At 44.8% G+C, this 21,215-nt stretch overlaps 1 protein-coding gene across 3 annotated transcripts in view; it reads left to right on the top strand.

Moving 5' to 3' along the window:
• The window catches only part of ARHGAP35 (Rho GTPase activating protein 35), a 122,029-nt gene that overhangs the window by 39,329 nt on the left and 61,485 nt on the right, over positions 1 to 21,215 (top strand). For 2 of the 3 annotated variants that reach the window (XM_082677981.1, XM_082677980.1), the window contains 2 exons: positions 4,258 to 8,134; positions 20,171 to 20,315. In XM_082677981.1, coding sequence (XP_082534107.1) covers positions 4,451 to 8,134; positions 20,171 to 20,315 — 3,829 coding nt within the window. In that variant the 5' untranslated portion in view covers positions 4,258 to 4,450. Of the gene's footprint in view, positions 1 to 3,389; positions 3,448 to 4,257; positions 8,135 to 20,170; positions 20,316 to 21,215 lie in introns of those variants that run through there. The other variant, XM_082677982.1, reaches the window with a different exon arrangement.

Raw genomic sequence — 21,215 nt, 5'->3', positions numbered from 1 at the left:
AGGTTATTTCCTTTAAACCAAGTGTTTGAGCCGTTTTTAGATTTATAACAGTCTTTGTTTACCATGTAATTCAGTCCAATTGAGGAACTAGTAAAACTGCATTATCTAGACATCAAAGACAGACGTGTAAGAAGAGTATACTTATACCAGGGAAACTGTTAGGTTTCTAACAAGTGGGAAGTTACCAGGTGTCCAAAAATTAACCGCTCCCATGCCACTTAATTCTCATTTTTGTAGCTTTTTTAGCTCAGCCAGCAGCATTCTGGGTTTAAAATATCAGTTGCTCCATTCTTGAGAGTCGAGAGTGTTTTCTTTTCTGTAGCATCCTTCAGATAACTGAGACATTGATTTGAATGGACTAAATAGAATATCCTGCCTAAAAAAAAATTGTAAGGAACAAGGTGTTGAATGGACTATGCATTTTAGTTTAGTTCAAAATTAAACCAGCATCTTTATTTCTTGAGGTTTAAGAGCAGGTTGGGGTTTTGTTTTCCTGAGATTTCTGTGAAGAGGTAGATTATTCAGCCCGCTTTACAGAGGATAAGTGGGATGATTTGCCAGCTGCATGCAGCAGTTGCTTGAAGTAGGACCTGTGTCGCCAAGTTGCATTTCAAGATTGGTCAAGTGGGTGGCCTTGGCTCCTGCCAGACGCTGGGATGAGGAATGATAGAGAAGGGCTCTGTTAGGTGAGCACCCTTGACTTCCTTAAACCTTCGTCAGCATTCCTACCTGAGACTCTGTTAAAGCCTCATTAAAACAAAAATTGTAGGGACTTCCCTGGTGGTGCAGAGGTTAAGAATCCGCCTGCCAATGCAGGGAACACAGGTTCGAGTCCTGGTCCGGGAAGATCCCACATGCTGTGGAGCAACTAAACCCGTGTGCCACAACTACTGAGCCTGCACTCTAGAGCCCGTGAGCCACAACTACTGAAGCCCGCATGCCACAACTACTGAAGCCCGTGCACCTAGAGCCTGTGCTCCGCAACAAGAGAAGCCATCGCAATGAGAAGCCCACGCATCGCAACGAAGAGTAGCCCCCACTGGCCGCAACTAAAGGAAGCCCGCGCGCAGCAACCAAGACCCAACACAGCCAAAAATAAATAATAAACAAATTAATAAATTAAAAAAATATTGTATATGTGTACTACAGAATAATGTGCAAAAAGCACTTTGATTTCATATAAATCTTTCCTTTTCAGGTATTTCAGAGGATGTGTGTAAACATGCTTTAGATGTTCATAAGCGTCTTATAATTTTACTTATGTACGCAATCACCTAGGGAAATGGGGGATGGGGAAGGTTGGGGTTTTCTTCTCTTTCCCATAGCTGTCCCTCTTGCTCCTCCTGAAGTCTGGAGCTTGGCTTCTATAGGAGCATGCCAGTAGGTTATCTGGAGGCGATTACTTACAGGCATTGGGATTTCTCTTTTGAGAAATGGTCAAACAATGTTTACATACCATCTAGCCACATTTTGTCTCCATAGAGGGTTTGGCTTTCTGGGTTATCAAAGGAAGACCCGGATTTTGGGGAAAGGTCTTTGACCTTTCAGGGTTATCATCATAGGGGACAGTTGTGCTCTCCCATTTGTTGCCCCCTTGTATCAGTCAGAATAACGTGTCGTGGTCTGACTTCCTGTGGCACCGCTTGTGAGATAGGCTCGCAGAAAAATATGAAGGTTGTGGAAATGCTGGGTTCCTACCAAGCATAAATGAGATTCAAAAGAAAATTGCTGTTTATTTTAAATTCTCTTTGGAGTGTCTCGGGAGACTGTTCATTTGGCTACAGCTTCAGCAATTGCACAGTTACATTTACGTGTGGAAGTCGACTGCAGTGCAGCATAAACTGTAGCAACCAGAAGAACATTTATGTAGCGGCAGCCGGAGACTACGTATTTTACTTATTTCAGCTGGAAAGCTGCTAAAGACTTTGTAAGGCATCATCATAACATTTTATGACTTCAGCTCTTCAAACGTTAGGTCCTTTAGGGTGCCACTGCACAGCCGCAGTCTGTGACTCCCCACAGCCTTTGGGGAGGAATCGAAGCTCTTTGAAAGTGGCTTAATCTGGTCCCTGCCTACTTGCTAATGCATCTCACCCATCTCCTCCCCATACACACTTAAGGTCAGCTGGTTCTCCCATGGGGAATGAATGCCCTTTTCTGGAGAGAGAGGAGTCTGCAACCTTTCAGCCCCTCTCCTTTAGGTCTCGCCTGAGATGGAACTTCCTCCAGCAAGACTTTCCTAAATCTAAAAGGCTGGGTTTGGGGGCCCTTTAATAAGCTCTAATAGTCATTCATCTGTTCATTCCTTCAGTAAATATTTGTGTCAAACATGTTCTCGTAGCTTGAGGACACAGAGTGACGAAGGCAGGGGTAGGCCTTATCCTCACAGGGCTTATGTTCTCGTCAGGGAACCACCCATATTCATACCCTTCAAAAAAACAAAAAAACCTTTTATTTGGAAATAATTACAAACTTAGAGAAGTTGCAGAAATTAAAATAGCACAAAGGAATATCCTGTGCATTTTACCCAGATTCACCTGTTGTTAATATTTTACCTTGTTTGCATTCTTAGTCTCTCGATATGTAGGCGTGATGTGTTTGGACCAGTCACATACATTATGGTCTTTTCCCTCTGAATACTTCAGTGTGTATTTCCTAAGAGTAGGGCTTTTCTCTCACATGATAGTTATAAACTTCATAAATTTACACTGATAGAATACTTTTATCTAATTCCATTCATAGTCCAGTGTTATTAATTGATCTAATGATGTTCTGAATAGCCTTCCTCCTCCTGCCCCTCCACCCCCGCCCCATACAGAATTCAGTCTAGGGTCAAATAATGGCATTTAGTTAGGATGTCTCTGTAGCCTCCTTTAATCTGGAATATTTATTTACAAAGCCATTCTCTGTCTATTATGACACTGATTTTTTTTTTTTTAAGTACAGAAATGCACACACACCCCCGCCCCCGGCCATAATAGAATCTTGCTCATTTTGTGTTTGTCTGATGTTTCCTTGTGATTAGGTTGAGGTAGTGCATTCTAGGCCATCATACTGCACAGTGATGTTGTATCCTCCTGGGGCATCACATCTGGAGACCTGTGATGTCCTTCTGGCTCTTTGGTGGTGATAATTTTCATTACTCAAAGTGCTGCCCAGTATCTCCACTGTGTAATTAGTGTTTGTTTTCCTTCTTCCATTTGCAGCTAATAAGTAGTCTCTCAGGAGACCTCATTTCTGCACAAGATCCTGCTCCTCATCAAAACTCCCCCCCCCATCAGCATCGAGTGATGATTCTTGTCTGATCCAGGATTATGAACTCAAGTTCCTACTTTTGCAGTGGATTGTAATTCATTACTGTACTATTACTGTATTCTTTTGATGTTCAGAGTGTCCCAGATTTGACCAATGGGTGCCCCTTCAAACTGGCTCCTGTGTCCTTGTGAGGTACCCTATCATTTTTTCAGGCACTTCCTTCCTTTCTTGTATAATAAGATGTTCCAGGCTCATATTGTACCAACCCTGCCCTAGCCCTGGAATCAGCCATTTTAACAAGGAGCTTGCAAGCCCTTGTTTTAGCCCTTAGCACACTGCTTACTTATGTGTCTTCCTCCATTAGATGACATTGTACCTCTGAGGGTACACAGATGTCAGTCTTTTTTTTTTTTTTTTGAATAATTGTAAACTGCCTTGCTTTGTAGATTGCCTTTAGTGCAAATGCTTTGGTTATTTCACCACTTCTTACATTCTTTGCTGTTGGCAGATTCTCGTTTTTATTTATTTTTTTATTTTTGGCTGCATTGGGTCTTCGTTGCTGTGCTCAGGCTTTCTGTAGTTGCGGCGAACAGGGGCTACTCTTCGTTGCGGTACGCGGCCTTCTCATCGCGGTGGCTTCTCTTGTTGCGGAGCATGGGCTCTAGGCATGTGGGCTTCAGTAGTTGCAGCAGGTGGGCTCAGTAGTTGCAGTACGTGGGCTTAGTTGCTCCGCGGCATGTGGGATCTTCCCGGACCAGGACCAGGGCTTGAACCTGTGTCCCCTGCATTGGCAGGCAGATTCTAAACCACTGCGCCACCAGGGAAGTCCAGATGTCAGTCTTATTTGCTCTTATGTCTTTACCCAACTTAAGGCCTCGTACATTTGATGTTCACTATGATTATTTGTTGAACAATAAAATTGATTTTTCCTATTGTTTGGTGATTAAAATTGTTTTCAAAATTATGATGCTGATTGGTTTTCTTTTTTCCTCCCCCACCTAGGAAGAAATGTTGGCTATTTGGTGATGAGAAGTGGCAAAAACTAACCTCGTACTGGTATACAAGCACGATGAGATCTGACACTTTTGCTTCGTGGGCAGCCGGCCCCCACTGATAATGTGGGGAAGCCATTGGGTCCACTGGAAAACACTAATCTGATCTTGGAAGTAGCTGATTGTGGCAGGATGTGTCGACGATGATGATGGCAAGAAAGCAAGATGTCCGCATTCCCACCTACAACATCAGTGTGGTGGGATTGTCTGGGACGGAGAAGGAGAAGGGCCAGTGCGGCATTGGGAAGTCTTGTTTGTGCAACCGCTTTGTGCGCCCGAGTGCTGACGAGTTTCACTTGGACCATACCTCTGTCCTCAGCACCAGTGACTTTGGTGGGCGAGTGGTCAATAATGACCACTTTCTCTACTGGGGAGAAGTTAGCCGTTCCCTGGAGGACTGTGTGGAATGTAAGATGCACGTTGTGGAGCAGACTGAATTCATCGATGATCAGACTTTTCAACCTCACCGGAGCACGGCCCTGCAGCCCTATATCAAGAGAGCTGCTGCAACCAAGCTCGCATCAGCTGAAAAACTCATGTACTTTTGCACTGACCAGCTGGGGCTGGAGCAGGACTTTGAGCAGAAACAAATGCCAGATGGAAAGCTGCTAATTGATGGTTTTCTTCTTGGTATTGATGTTAGCAGGGGCATGAATAGGAACTTTGATGACCAGCTCAAGTTTGTCTCTAATCTCTACAATCAGCTTGCAAAAACAAAAAAGCCCATAGTGGTGGTCCTGACTAAGTGTGATGAGGGTGTGGAGCGGTACATTAGAGATGCACATACTTTTGCCTTAAGCAAAAAGAACCTCCAGGTTGTGGAGACCTCAGCAAGATCCAATGTAAATGTGGACTTAGCTTTCAGCACCTTAGTGCAACTCATTGATAAAAGTCGGGGAAAGACGAAAATCATTCCTTATTTTGAAGCTCTCAAGCAGCAGAGTCAGCAGATAGCTACAGCAAAAGACAAGTATGAGTGGCTGGTGAGTCGCATTGTGAAAAACCACAATGAAAATTGGTTGAGTGTCAGCCGAAAGATGCAGGCCTCTCCAGAGTACCAGGACTATGTCTACCTGGAAGGGACTCAGAAAGCCAAGAAGCTATTTCTCCAGCACATCCATCGCCTCAAGCATGAGCATACTGAGCGCAGGAGGAAGCTGTATCTGGCAGCCCTCCCGCTAGCTTTTGAAGCTCTTATACCCAATCTAGATGAAATAGACCACCTAAGCTGCATAAAAGCCAAAAAGCTCCTGGAGACCAAGCCAGAATTCTTGAAGTGGTTTGTTGTGCTTGAAGAGACACCGTGGGATGTCACCAGCCACATTGACAACATCGAGAACGAGCGGATTCCCTTTGACTTAATGGATACCGTCCCTGCGGAGCAGCTGTACGAGGCCCACTTAGAGAAGCTGCGGAACGAGAGGAAAAGAGCTGAGATGAGAAGGGCATTCAAAGAAAACCTGGAGACCTCTCCTTTCATAACTCCTGGAAAGCCTTGGGAAGAGGCCCGCAGTTTTATTATGAATGAAGATTTCTATCAGTGGCTAGAAGAATCTGTATACTTGGATATTTATGGCAAACACCAAAAGCAAATTATAGACAAAGCAAAGGAAGAGTTTCAGGAGCTGCTTTTGGAATATTCGGAATTGTTTTATGAGCTGGAGCTGGATGCTAAGCCCAGCAAGGAGAAGATGGGTGTCATTCAGGATGTTCTGGGGGAGGAACAGCGATTTAAGGCACTACAGAAGCTCCAAGCGGAGCGTGATGCCCTTATTCTGAAGCACATTCATTTTGTGTACCACCCAACAAAGGAAACATGCCCTAGCTGCCCCGCCTGTGTGGATGCTAAGATCGAGCACTTGATTAGTTCTCGGTTTATCCGACCATCTGACCGGAATCAGAAAAATTCACTTTCTGACCCCAACATTGATAGAATCAACTTGGTGATCTTGGGCAAGGATGGCCTTGCACGAGAGTTGGCCAATGAGATTCGAGCTCTTTGTACAAATGATGATAAGTATGTAATAGACGGTAAAATGTATGAGCTCTCCCTGAGGCCAATAGAAGGGAATGTCAGGCTTCCTGTGAACTCTTTCCAAACACCAACGTTTCAGCCCCATGGTTGTCTCTGCCTTTACAATTCAAAGGAGTCTCTATCCTATGTGGTGGAGAGTATAGAGAAGAGCAGAGAGTCCACACTTGGCAGGCGAGATAATCATTTAGTCCATCTCCCTCTGACCTTAATTTTGGTCAACAAAAGAGGAGACACCAGTGGAGAGACCCTGCATAGCTTAATACAGCAAGGTCAGCAGATTGCTAGCAAACTTCAGTGTGTCTTTCTCGACCCTGCTTCCGCTGGCATTGGTTACGGACGCAACATTAACGAAAAGCAAATCAGTCAAGTTTTGAAAGGACTTCTGGACTCCAAGCGTAACTTAAACCTGGTCAGTTCTACGGCTAGCATCAAAGATCTGGCTGATGTTGACCTGCGAATTGTCATGTGTCTGATGTGTGGAGATCCTTTTAGTGCAGACGACATACTCTTTCCTGTCCTTCAGTCCCAAACCTGTAAGTCTTCCCATTGCGGAAGCAACAACTCTGTTTTACTTGAACTACCAATCGGACTACACAAGAAGCGCATTGAACTGTCTCTTCTTTCATACCATTCCTCATTTAGCATCAGAAAAAGCCGATTGGTCCATGGGTACATTGTTTTCTATTCAGCCAAACGTAAGGCCTCCTTGGCTATGTTACGTGCCTTTCTTTGTGAAGTGCAGGATATTATCCCCATCCAGCTGGTTGCACTCACTGACGGCGCTATAGATGTCCTGGATAATGACTTAAGTCGGGAACAGCTGACTGAGGGGGAGGAGATTGCTCAAGAAATTGACGGAAAGTTCACAAGTATCCCGTGTAGCCAACCCCAGCATAAACTTGAGATCTTCCACCCATTTTTTAAAGATGTGGTGGACAAAAAGAACATAATCGAGGCTACTCATATGTACGACAATGCTGCCGAGGCCTGCAGCACCACAGAAGAGGTGTTTAACTCCCCCCGGGCAGGCTCTCCGCTCTGCAACTCAAACCTGCAGGATTCTGAAGAAGATACCGAGCCCACTTCTTATACCCTGTTTCGAGAAGACACATCACTGCCCTCTCTGTCCAAAGACCATTCTAAGCTCTCTATGGAACTGGAGGGAAATGACGGGCTGTCTTTCATCATGAGCAATTTTGAGAGTAAACTGAACAACAAAGTACCTCCGCCAGTCAAACCAAAGCCTCCTGTCCATTTTGAAATTACAAAGGGGGATCTGTCTTATTTAGACCAAGGCCATAGAGATGGACAGAGGAAGTCTGTGTCTTCTAGCACCTGGCTACCTCCAGATGGGTTCGATCCTTCTGATTATGCCGAACCCATGGATGCTGTGGTCAAGCCAAGGAATGAAGAAGAAAACATATACTCAGTGCCCCACGACAGCACCCAAGGCAAAATCATCACCATTCGGAATATCAACAAAGCCCAGTCCAATGGCAGTGGGAATGGTTCCGACAGCGAAATGGACACTAGTTCTCTAGAGCGAGGACGCAAGGTATCCATCGTGAGCAAGCCAGTGCTGTACAGGACGAGATGCAGCCGGCTGGGGAGGTTTGCTAGTTACCGAACCAGCTTCACCGTGGGGAGCGATGATGAGCTTGGGCCCATCCGAAAAAAAGAGGAGGATCAGGCATCCCAGGGTTACAAAGGGGACAGCGCCGTCATTCCATATGAGACAGATGAAGACCCAAGGAGGAGGAATATTCTTCGCAGTCTAAGAAGGAACACTAAGGTAAGACCCAAGTTTAGGAGTGAGTTATAGGAGTGGCTTGCACAGTGCCTTGGTAAGAGTTCATTGATGATGATGAAGATTTTCAAGGACAGCTTACTCTGGTAAAAAACTGCCCTGTGTGTGTGTGTTGTGTGTGTGTGTGTCTTTACTCTTTGACTTAGCATTAAAAACTAAGCAGTGTCTCAGATAGCTACTACTGGTAGCTCTCAAGGGGTGAGGGCTTGGGATAGATAGCCCGAGTTGTCTTTGTCCAAAACAATAGTTAGGCAATTCCCAAAATGAGCAGATCATGCAGAACTTGTCAGTGTCCTGACAAACAGCCAGGCCGGTGACAGTGTGCTTGGCCTTTCTTCACTTAAACAGCAGAACCCAGAATCACAGTCCTCAGTCTTCGACTGAGAAGCAAACATTTCATCCGTACATCTCTTAAATGCTCCTTTTCCCCCTTGCTGATCTGTAAAGGTTGCTGCATTTTAGATTAGGGAAAATTAGATGGTTATTTTATTTGCACACATAAATCAGTGAAGGGTCTTCAAGTACCTAAATGAAAAATAATCTTGTCTCTTTGAGTTATAAACCTGTCCCGTGTTTGTAAAATTGGAGTGCCCCCCAGCTCCTTGGGTGAGTTGCTGCTGCTGTCAGTGAGAGCTTCGGATTTGATTTAGGAACCACAAGTGGGGCAGGAAGGGGAAAAGAAGGAAAAAGTAAACCATGTGTGTTAGGAACGTCAGGCCTGCTGTCGGATGTAGAGGAAACAGCCTCAAATGTAGGAGCAAGTGAAGTCTCTTTATCTTGCGTGGAATTGCGCTGTGCAGGGCAGCGTGCCCTGTCCTCTTGGGCTTAGGCTTTGAGATAGAAAAGGTATTTCTCAACTTTATTTTTTCCCCATTTAGAGTAGGGGAAATACCTTTTGTTTTTCAGAGAAAGACATCTTGGTGAGACACCACAACAGAACCCTGTCAACTGACTCTGTTAGGTGCGGGCCCGCCCCCAGCATTGTGTATTTTCTGGAGGCCGGTTCTGCAGCTCATATCGGTTAATGGAGACGGAGGAACATGGTGCCATGGCCCTCACAGGGAAGACCTATTCACTTTGTGTTCCCTGACAGCATACAGCATGCTTCTTAATCACCACTGGCCAGAGCTTCCAGAATTTTCCTACCTATAGAATTTCAGAAAGGGCAGGGCAGTATCGTTGTGTGTTCTGTTCCCCTGCCGTTCGGAGCTGTGTATCAGTAAATGTCATAGGCATTCTTCTGTTTGCTCTCCCTGTGGTTTGCGTTTACATTTCTATACCTTTATCCGCCTGCAGTATTTTGTTCTCCAAGTTAGCGGGCAGACCAGTGGAAAGCAGTTCTTATTAGGAAGCCAGAAAGTAGCCTGACCAGCCTGCCAGGATTTCCGCAGAGCTCTCCTGTTTGATGGTACTGGAATCCAAACATTTTGAACATTTTGGCTTTCTTCTCTTCCTCCTCCACTCCCAGTGAAGACTGTTGCTAGCACAGCGTATCTAAACGCTGACAGGCTTTTTGAGTGTGGAGGTGTCTGCACACCTGGGAATTAGGAAGATGGCATAATACCACATTGCGAATCATAACGGGTTTTCTGACTTCACGCTACATTTTTAGTACTGTTGGAAATAAAGCTTTTAAAACACACTCCCAGACAAGCTGTGCTTTAAAGAGTAGGCTCAGCAGGGAGCAGCTGGTTGCCGTGAGCCTCTGGGATGGCCGCCTCCACGCCGGCAATGAGTGCCTCCTAATCCGGAGCTGCCTCGCGCCGGGTTGCCGGGTCAGCGCGCAAGAAGTGGTCGGCTTCCCGTCTGTCTTGGTTACGTGGGCCACACCTCTCCTAGTCAAATAAAAATGATACCTCTGGCTCAGGAGCAATAGCGTGCCAGAAGTCATTTAGGAGTATCCTTTGGAAAGAGTGAGTAAAAGGTGAAATTGTCTTTTCCTGCCTTGGAAAATGGTGCCTTAAAATGAGCGTAGCTGCTTTGTCATCCTAGTGCAGAGATAAGCAAAGTTTTCATTCTGTTCCTGGTTGGAGCAAACCTCCTATTAAAATTTGCTGCCGTTAAGAAATCAGACTGACGCTTGTTTACTGGGAAAGCAAGGTACCATGGGGCAGAGAATGCCAAGCCAGCCCCTACGTGGGGGATTTGGCCTTTGATTTTTATTGGCATGACAAAGCAGTACGGTATTTATTTGAAGTGAGGGGAGAGCCATTTGGTAATGGGAAACACACTTAGTTCCTCCTGCATGCCACACACCACTGGGGAAATGGCACAGACCCGTCCTGCCCAGACCAGACCTTAGCACCCAGTTGAGGCAGCAAGACCTACACAGCTTCTGAAAATAGGTGGTCTGCCTAAGAGGGGGAGGGGAGGGGGTCTGTGTGGGGCAGAGCAGACATCCTGTGCTGGGGGTGGTTAAGGTAGTGCAGTGTGTGGTGATTAGGAGCTCTGGGAATCAGGGGGCCTAAGTCAAAACCCAGTTCCTCCTCTTCCTTACTGGGCCTTCGGGCACTTGATTCACCTCTCCGCGTCCCTTCTGCAAAAGGGGCGGACTTAGTAGCACCTTTCTCATACGGTGTGGGAGATGGGATGAGATTGTGCCTGTAAGACACTGAGCATAGTGCATGCTGGATAAGCATTAGTTATTATTATTTAACTTGACCTTGAAGAATGAGTAGAATTGAAGAAGTGGTGTGAGGTAGGCAAAGGCTTGAAGGTGAAAATATGCATGTTGTATTCAAGGATGCGAGAAAACTGGTCTGGTCTAGCTGAGAGCTTGAGGGACCAACATTGTCCCTCCCTTTTGTATAAGTTTTAACCCTGTGTGTTACTTGGCTGCTTTCTCCGCCCTTACCCTAGCGACAGCCCTAACAACAACCAAAAAAGCTGTGCTCTGGGTACCTGTGTGATGTGGAGAAAGAGAAATTGCTCAGTGCCCTTGGCTCATATGCTAGATTAGCTCCTTACTGTAAAACTGGAGTTAGAGTGAGGGAATGGCTTTCATTTCTGCTCATGAAAGTGCAAACTGTAAAGCAGCTGACTCTCATTCTGGGTCCTTTTCCCAGCTGAACCATTTAGTAACCCACCCTCATAGTGGGAGCCTTCCGCACTCAGCTGAATGAAATTGAAAATCTACGCTTGCACTTCAGTGGGGTCCATGAATAGATGCTTTGTCTGTAAAGAGTTGTCGTTGCACATGGTCTCTGTCTCCCAGTGCCATGCGTTTGCAAAGATGAGATCAGGACCAGCAGGGTCTTATTTTAAAGCCAAAAAACAGGCTGGGGTGCCTTGCTGCACACAATGCGCTGTCCGGGCGAGCTCACACTGCTGAATTCGCTGTGCTTGGCCACAGATTTAGAGGAGACGCTACCGGCTATTTTACCCTTCTATCTGACGTGCTCTTGTTTTGTGGGGTTTTTTAAAAAAAGACAAAAACAGAATGATAAAGAAAATCTTTCACTCACTCCAGCTACCACATGACAAGACAACCTATTGAAAAGCAAACCAATTCAATCACGCATTGTTTGGTCTATAAGGCACCAAGTAACCAGTTTGACAGTTTGTGTCCCCCCCCGCCCCCCCCCCCAGTGAATTGGCTTATTTCATTGGATTCAGTGAATTGGCTGGTTGTTGTGGCTTTGTGTGGACACAGCTCTCATTTTGTGAGGCCTAGAACGGAGTTAAAGTTTCTAGTGTGAATAAAAACCAGCTGGGGAATTGGACTGCTCGCTCCACAGGGAGGGATGTTGCATTTTGACAAGCTGAAATGGTATGAAATATGAGCTCTTTGTAACCTGCTCGGGAAAGACTCTCAGTGTGTGCTTCAGAAAAGGCTAAGCCCTGCCCCATGAGCTCTAAGTCCAGATAAATACCTTGGTCTTAAAAGTGGGGTAGGGGCGCTGACTTGACCTTGGATTTTCTGAATCCCGAAAGAATTTTATCTTTTAAAAGATAAAAAGAAGTAAAAGAAGTACTCTTTTAAAAGAAGTACTCTTGCTCCAAAGCACATGTTCATTCATTCTTTTAGGAAGGAAACATTCAACTCCTCGCACGGGCATTTCCTGAGCACTTGTATGCCTGGTGTTGTGCTAAGTATCATATGTGCGGTAGTTGCGTTCATCTAGTTTACCGTAACAGAGAATGATAGATTTTATACATGTATTTACGTGCATTTTGAATGTTGCCGGAGTGGAGGTGCAGGGTGCTAAGGAATTGTATAGCAAGGAGTTTTACCCTCACCTCGGATATCTGGGAAAGCTCCCAGAGGAAATGATATATAAAGCTGAGACTGAAAGGATGAAGCAGGCAAAGTCAGTGAAGATGGAGGCTTCCTGGGTCGAGCTTTTGAGAAAACAGTGTGGAACTTGGAGCTGAAAAAAATGTGGCATGTGCTAAGACTTGAAAGAGACCTAGAGCGGCTACTGTAGAGGGTGAGGGAGAACTGGGCAGAATAACAGAGGGCTACGGATCGCATGTGAAAGACTTTGTACTTTCCTACATTTACTGAATACCTACTGTATGCCAGGTACAGTACTAGGCATTTTCACATCAGTTTTTCATCTATTTCTCTTAACAATCTTAAGGAAGTGATTTTTTAAAATCCTGGTTTTAGAGATGAGGAGACTGAGTCTCAGTGCCCCCAAATTAGTGTAGTTACTGAGTGGAAGTTGAGATTTTGGAACCCCAGTCTTCTGACTTCTGCTTCCAGTGGGTTTTTAGAGTCCCTTCTCCAGGAAAGATGGTACTATTCCATAGCCAGGCACACAGTTGGAGTACTCAGTCAGTCCAGTCAATTTGTTCATTTTAGACAAAGGACTTTGCTTATTATCTAACAACATCTATTTCCCCACACTGCCCCCTAAGAACAGCATAGTGCTGTTTGTTTCTTGCTTCACTGTCTACTTGAGTAGAGGACAAAAAAGGCATGGAGACACTGAAATAGCAACTGGAACTTTGAGAAATTGTTTTGAACTGGTGTCACTCGGTTCTCAGTTTATTTTAAGCCCGAAGAACTGCTGTAGTTTGTTTTTGGTGACAAAAATAGGCTATCTTTAACTATCTGCTTTAGCTTAGAGCACACCTGTTCTTTTAAAAAAGAAAAAAAAAATTACAATAGTCAACCCAAATCTATTTTTCAAAGAACAGAGAATTGCTCTGATCTTCACTGGGCCAACTTGTTCTCCTCTACCACCTAGTGATACTGAAATATCTTTGTAGGAACTCAGATTATTTCAGCTCGAATCAGGGATCACCTCTACTTCCATAGAGAAAGGCCTTCTGAATGCTTTTTATACAGTATTTGAGAGGAGGCTAGCAGGTGAAAACTGACCCCCACAGCTCTGGAAAGTCCAGATTCAGTGGGTGTCGAACCAGGCAGGAATGTTTATAAACACTTCCTGGAACTAGTGGACCCTCCTCCCTGCTTAGCCCCCTACTGCATTGGCCATTCAGCCTGAGAAGGCAACAGGGATTGACCCAGATTCATGCCTTTATAGGGCAAAAAGCTATGGTCTCTATTTATTTGGTGCCTATGAGGGGATGACATGCCTTTCTTTTCCCACCGTGCCAGAGGGAGGGTTAGGGATGCAAGGAGACTTCGTGCTACTTCCTGGTTCATCCCTAAATAAAGATGCTCCAAGTGGGAGAGTGGCCGGGTCATAGTACTGACTGCCAGCTTGAAGGAGACAAGGCTAAGCATTTGTGCTTTCATAATAGACTTTGCCAGTCAGAACAGATCCGTCCCCAGGTTTTCTCTTGAACTTGGGCTTAGATTTTTTCAGAGCCAGAAGGGGGAGCACCAGTCAGCCAAGAATACGTGTGGGGCATGAGCGAGTAACTTAATTGAAAAGGTCCTTTTGAAGCTGTGTTGGAAATAGGAGGGAATCATCACCAATCAGAAAGCTGTAATGTTGAATATAGAATGCAAGAAAACACTTTGGGGGAAACCTAGAGTAATGTAGTTTATGGAATCTTTTGTTTTTTCTAAGATTCCTACCAGTTACAGTTAGTTCAGAGTGTGCCACTGTACAACTTGGCAGACCATGTGTGTGACCCTCTAGGGCTTTGCTGGTATCGGTTTCACTCTCAAGAGGGAGAATTGCCCCACTCAGAGGACACCGTCCCTGTTGCAGACTACATCCTGTATATGGCATTCCTCCTTAAAAACAGAAACGCAGACTGGATTCTGTTTTTTATTTGCTGTATTAGGTATGTTACCAAGCATTTAAAAGGCTGTGCTAGGTGGTACACCTCCAGTGACCGCGTTTTCTGACCCTAAAATCTGGATAAGTAATTTGACATGGATAAGGGTATTTATGGAGACGGGGTGAGAATATTTGAAGTTGGCAGTTGAGGATCACTGAATAGCTGTACCTGCTGTTTCCATAGAAGATAGAATATTCTTTATCCAGAAAGAGTGGCTGACCTCTCCATTGAGGCTGTGGGAGACTTCTTTTTTCTTTGTGACTCAGTTGGTTTTTATCGGATATCTAGATCACCTTTGCTTGCTGTAGACATATATCTTCTCTAATACCCATTAGATTGTAAGTTCACTGAGGGCGAGAGATGACTTTAGTATTAGCTCTGCTGCTAGTCTGTTAGGTGACCTTGGGTATAATTCATTAAAAAGGAAAAATGCCTAGATTCCTGCACAATGGAAACTTAGCCCATTAGGAAAATGGTCATATGTGTATGTAGATGACTGTCCCTTGTTCAGTGCTCACAGAGTGATACAGGGAATTCATGACCTCATCTGTTTCTTAAAACGGAGTCTGTGATATACTACTGTCAGTATGAACATGACGTTCTGAGCCTCACCTCACATCCTAGTAAGAGCAGAACAATGTTAGAAGACAAAAAAAATACTCTGGTACCCACAGAGATAGTCATCATCTCAGCTAAACTTGAAAAAAATATAAGGAAACATTGGCCTTGTACATTACTGGAAACTGTTTTTGTTCAAGAAATGTATTGTCAATTGCATATCAGGCTCTGGAACCCAGTCATTTTACAGGCTGATAGAAGGGCTCCTTCCCTTGACTGTTATTATTCTTTCGCTGGTATTCTAATCATTTTCTTGCCCCGTGGACTTGGAGGAGCTTTGGGGTGGGCGTACTGTCCCATAAGCAGGAGTTTCCCCTTTATGCTCTGTTCTTGTTTCAGAAAGGCCAAGAGGCCAGAGGCAAATTCCAATCACCATTTCTCCCCAGTGCAACACTGGCATAAGCTATTGGTTTATTTCTTTGTTTCCTCTGCCACCTGGTTAGTATCAAGACTAAGAATCAGGCATGTTTTTAAGGAAACTGTGAAGTAAAGAACAATGGACTATGTTATTTATTCGAAAAATATCTATCCAAAGGACAAGGTGAAGATGATTTGAGCTGACCCAGTCCTTTGTTTCTGTCAGCGGTGTGTTTCATCATGGAGATAGTTCATGTAGGGGAAGGAACGTGGGGCTTTGACATTCGTATATCACTGGCCTCTGAATCCTGGCTCTCTCAGTGCTGGGTGTGAATCTGTCTGAGCCTTTGTTCTCTCATCTGTAAAATGGGGTTAATAACCCTTACCTCGAAGGGTGGTTGTGAGGTTTCAGATAACTGTGCAGAGCACCTAGCACAGTGTGTCTAGCACATGGCCACTCGTGATTAATCACTATTATTTTCCATTTTGGACCCAGTCAGACTCTAAACTTAGACCTGCAGATGTGTAGTTTGTTCTCAGGGCTTGGTTTCCTCTGGCTAGATGCTTTTTTCAGTTCAGCCTGCTAATGAGTGAGCTTAAAAGAAGAGAGATGTTGGGATGGTGTTATTTTCTTCTCTCCAAGGACCTGCTGCTGAGGGTGCTCCACTGACTCCCTAATGAGTGACACATATCTGACCTGGGACTGAGACATCTGGCAGGCCACTCAGAAGAATGGCATTTCCATCTTGACATGTGCCCAGTAACCCTTCAGATGCCTGAGGTGTTGCTTGTTATGTCAACAGTCCGGTCCAATTCTTGGCATGCACCACAAAGTCTGATTTCCTTCCTAGGAAGGTTTAGAATTAGTTGTGCAAGAATCCCTGCCTGATTTTGTGACACCCTAGAGAGCCTTCAGTTATTTCAAGGAAGTATTTTGACATTCTGTAAAGCAGAGTTTGTTTAAATCTTAGAGAGAATGAGAATGAATATCCATGTCAGTCAACAACGGGAGTTGATGCCGTTGCCAAAGCTTACTCTCTGTTTTGCAAGTTGAAGTGCTGAACTAGGTTAGATCTTATTAGACTCTTTGAGGTGAGAGGGATAAGAGCAGCTCTCTGGGACTTCCCTGGTGGCGCAGTGGTTAAGAATCCACCTGCCAATGCAGGGGACACGGGTTCGAGCCCTGGTCTGGGAAGATCCCACATGCCGCGGAGCAGCTAAGCGTGTGCGCCGCAACTACTGAAGCCCCCCTGCGCGCCTAGAACCCGTGCTCCGCAGCAAGAGAAGCCATCGCAGTGAGAAGCCTGCGTACCCCAACGAAGAGCATCCCCTGCTCGCCGCAACTAGAGAAAGCCCGCGCGCAGCGACGAAGACCCAACGCAGGCAAAAATAAATAAATATGTTTTTAAGTTACCTTTAAAAAAAAAGAGCAGCTCTCTAATTTAGCCTTCCATCTGACAGCAGAATCTCCTTGACAATGAGTATGGCAGGTAGGTTGCAGCCTCTGCTTCGAATACTTACAGAGCAGTCCTTTCCTTTTTAAACAGCTGGGGTTTTTTTGTTTTTTAAATTTCTCTGGCCAAAACTGCCTCTTTGTTTTCCTCTTATCTCTCCCAACATGACTATACAAAGTCATCTGCTCTCTTTTCATGAGATAGTCCTGTAGCTATTTGAAATAGCTGTCATCATGCCCCATTCTTCGCTTGCCCAGCTTAAAGATCCCTGGTATTTCATGTGAGTCTTTATTACCTTTAGAGGTTCTTCAGATTGTCAGTGTGCCCGTAATCATTTATTTGATCATCCATTTATTTATTCCGCATATCCCAAGAACTTTCAGAGGAAGGTAGTGAACCATAGTGGTTTAGAACGCACGTTTTGTAGTCAGAACTGACTTGTGCAAGTAACTGAATTTTTCTGGGATTCCGCTTCTTCATCTGTAAAATGGAGTTTTAACACCCGTATCTACAGATCTGTTGTGAATCTGGAATGAAATAATACATATAAAGAATTTAAGCAGGGCTTCCCTGGTGGCGCAGTGGTTGAGAGTCTGCCTGCCGATGCGGGGGACACGGGTTCGTGCCCCGGTCTGGGAAGATCCCACGTGCCGCGGAGCGGCTGGGCCTGTGAGCCGTGGCCGCTGAGCCTGCGCGTCCGGAGCCTGTGCTCCGCAATGGGAGAGGCCACAACAGTGAGAGGCCCGTGTACCGCAAAAAAAAAAAAAAAGAATTTAAGCAAGGATCCGGTGCTTAGTAAGTATTCAGTTGATGGAGGCTAAATTTTCTAGCTAACTTAGACTGTTAGAACACACCTCATCATCTTGCTCTAGTATTGAGAGGGTGGAAGAAGTATGAGATTAAAATTTATTGTCTGTTTACTAGAACTGTGGTCAGAAGGCATTATAGTGATTGGAAGTAGCTTCCTGGCAGCTCTCTTAAAGTTCCCATTTTTTTTTATTCTATAACAGCAGTTTATTTGGAAGCTTCAAGGTTTTATTGAAGAACAGTGCTATTGTTATGTTAGTTTTGACTGGCAATTGCTGCCTGGTTGGGGTTGGCCAAAAGAATGTCGCTTAAATCCGGATGGTCTTCCTTGTGTGTTCAGATTCTTCAGCTAACAGTTTAAATGGTATGGCATTTTTAAGGGAGAGCCTCACCTGATGCATTGTTACTGGTTGCTACAGTGTGTAACAATGGAAAACACTCAGCCCTTCTTACATTGTTGGGCAACTACTGCGCTCTAGGCACTGAGCCACTTCCAGTACATCATATCATTTCACCCTCAGGACCACCTCATGAGGAGGGTACTGTCCCCAAGGTGCTAAATTACTTGACCAAAGTCACAGAACTTCTCAGTCAGGATTCAAACCAGGTCTGTGAGATTTGAAAGCTTAAATCTTTATGTTGTACTTCATCTAAGTAGAAGATGCTAGGGAGAGTCTAGATTGGTTAAATTATTTCGTGTAAAGATAAATCATTAATTTGCTTTTCCATACTTCTTTGGTAAAAAGTGTGAAATCAGAGCCTGTTTGCCTCAGGCAGTCTATACAGGGGAGAGAGCAGCAGCCACTCCCTGCAGCCTGAGAGGCTGTGTCACTGGTTTTACCAGGAGCAGGCATATTGCAGTGACAGGCTTTGTGGAGTGCGTGTTCTTCTCTGGGACGCTGGGATCCATTCACATTGCATTACAGTCCTCCATACCAGATCAGTTAGCGGGCTGCGTGAGGACTGGATCATCTTTGCCTTTGGGTTGTCATTTCAGATGGTGTCAGCCAGCAGTCCAGACACGGCCTCGTTCCTTCTTTCATGTACAGTTTATTCTCAGCTGTTTTTTTTTTTTTTTTTTTTTGCCACTTGTTTGCACAGGAAGTCCTCAGCGAATTTCAGACTAAACAGGAAGTGATTTGTTCTCATATAAAGGGGGTACCAGAAGGAATGAGGGTGAGCAGGATAAGGAAAGGGAATGGTTGACCCTGACCTAGAAGCTAGTTAGCTGTCCTCTTTAGTGGATTTTATGCAGAGATCCCTAAATACTTTTAAGTTTTAAGTTGGGCATATTTGTAAATAAACCTGCCCTTCTAAATTAGTCTCATTAACTTGCAAATGAAACTGAGTTGCTGGAGATACACCTGGGTCCATTTACCTTGATTCTATTTGGTTATCCTCCTCTTTAGTAGATATTTTAACAAAAGCCCCAAATTTTAGGTGTATTTCTGTAGCTTTAGGAAATTTACCATTGGTTTAGAGCATTTTTTCCTCCTCATGTGATCTTCAAAATAAAAGGATTGAATAATTTTGGAGCAAAATATCTCAATAATGTTTATGAGCGTGGGCTTTGGAGACAGACCCTCCTGGGTTTGAATCCCGGCACTGTCACTTGTTAGTTGTGTCATGTGAGACATTTTTCCTTGGTAAAATGGAATGCCATACGGTTTAATGGAAATAGCAGCTGGGACTTGGCTTGGTACGCAGCAGCTCTCAAGTAGTTGTTGCTGCTGCTGCTACTCCTACTACATGAGGAAGGTGACTGCTGGGAAGGAAGGGACGAAGAATCGTCCTATTGGTCATGTCTGATTAGTTGGTTTTACCCTTTCCTAATGCAGAAGCCATTGGGAATTAACCCCAGGCTGATGTATCAAAAGGGAATTCTTCTCTTGGGCTTTCAGCAGAATGCATGCTCTCTTTTCTCGAAGGAGGAAATTATTAGTTTTCAATTCCACTTTTTTTTTTTTTTTTTTTTTTTTGTGGCATGCGGGCCTCTCACTGCTGTGGCCTCTCCCGTTGCGGAGCACAGGCTCCGGACGCACATGCTCAGCGGCCATGGCTCATGGGCCCAGCCGCTCTGCGGCATTTGGGATCCCCCGGGACCGGGGCACGAACCCGTGTCCCCTGCATCGGCAGGCGGACTCTCAACCACTGCGCCACCAGGGAAGCCCTCAATTCCACTTTTTTAATCTTTTGAAAAGATTTTAGCCATCCTTGAGTGTATAGTATCTGTTATCTGTATGGAATGTTTGGAAAGTTTCCTGTTTACTCCATTGTACCCCTGATAAAGGATGTTGGACAGTCATCTCATTGTTATTAAATAAACACGGCCTGCTTCTTATAAACACCTTTGTTCTGATAATGCAGTTTCACACCCAAGGTGTGACTATGTGGCAACTTGCCGGCATCTTGTGTGATACTTGGACGAATGAGATGAGTAAGTGGGTCTCTTTATCCTGCTTGGAATCTTTCTAACAGTTTCCACACCACTGAGAGTTCCCCTCTGGAAGCCTTACTGAAGTTGGAGTTGTATGTTGAGAATCACTTTGTTTTTGTGCTTTCTTTTCTCTTTCCTGGACAGAAACCAAAGCCCAAACCCCGGCCATCCATCACAAAGGCGACCTGGGAGAGTAACTATTTTGGGGTGCCCTTAACAACCGTGGTGACTCCAGAGAAACCGATTCCTGTATTTATTGAGCGATGTATTGAGTACATTGAAGCCACAGGTAAGTGTTGCCTCAGAGCCGATTACAGCTTTCACTGTTTACAGGACGCTCTCTAGAGGGCTGAGCCATCTGGAGATTCTGGAATTATTTCTTGTTTCCGTGAGATGCTTTCTGGGAAGGAGCTGAGTAATCCCGACAGCTGTCAGACTTGTGGATCCTCCATCTTCATGTAGTTTTGAGGCTGTCGTGCGGGACATGTTAGGCCTTTCAGTGTGTGGGAGCAGTCCTGTTGTCAGGACTGCAGTGGTGGCTGGTTGGAATACCTTTTCTGTGGTCTCGCAGCTCCCTGTCATAGCGTGTAGCCTGTTTGTCCCCTGCAGGTCTCCCAGCAGGGAAAGGGTTTTATTTATCAGTGACTTCAGCGCTGTGCTGGACCCAAATGTCCAATGTACTGGACCCAAACTAACACATTTTGGTTTAATAAAAGGAATGTGTAGATGGCCATTGATCAGGTGCCTGAAATTCATATATTGATAGAAATTTTTTCCTGCAATAAAAAACCAGCTAAGATGCTTAGATATCATCTAGTCAGGCAGCTGCATTTCAATTCTGTTGGCAACTTGGTGTTATCACAAAGACTGACCGTCTTAAGATTTTCTGTATTGCTCTTGAAATGTTAAAGTTTTACCTGCGTTAAAAACATTTATTTTGTTCATTTAGAGCTCCCATAACCTGTCTCCTTGACATTTTTTTCTTTTCTTTTCTTTTCTTTTTGGCCATGCCACATGGCTCGTGGGATCTTAGTTCCCTGACCAGGGATTGAACCCAGGCCCCGGCACTGGAAGCTCAGAGTCCTAACCACTGGACTGCCAGGGAATTCCCATCCTTGGCATTTCTTTTGTAACCTCCGGAGCTTCCAGTTCCATGTCATTGTTTCCCTTGATTTTCTCCTGGATACTT

This window comes from Grampus griseus (genome assembly GCF_964374135.1).
Source record: "Grampus griseus genome assembly, chromosome: 19".
In the NCBI taxonomy this organism is placed as follows: Eukaryota; Metazoa; Chordata; class Mammalia; order Artiodactyla; family Delphinidae; genus Grampus; species Grampus griseus.
This window is presented reverse-complemented; position numbering and strand designations above follow the sequence as displayed.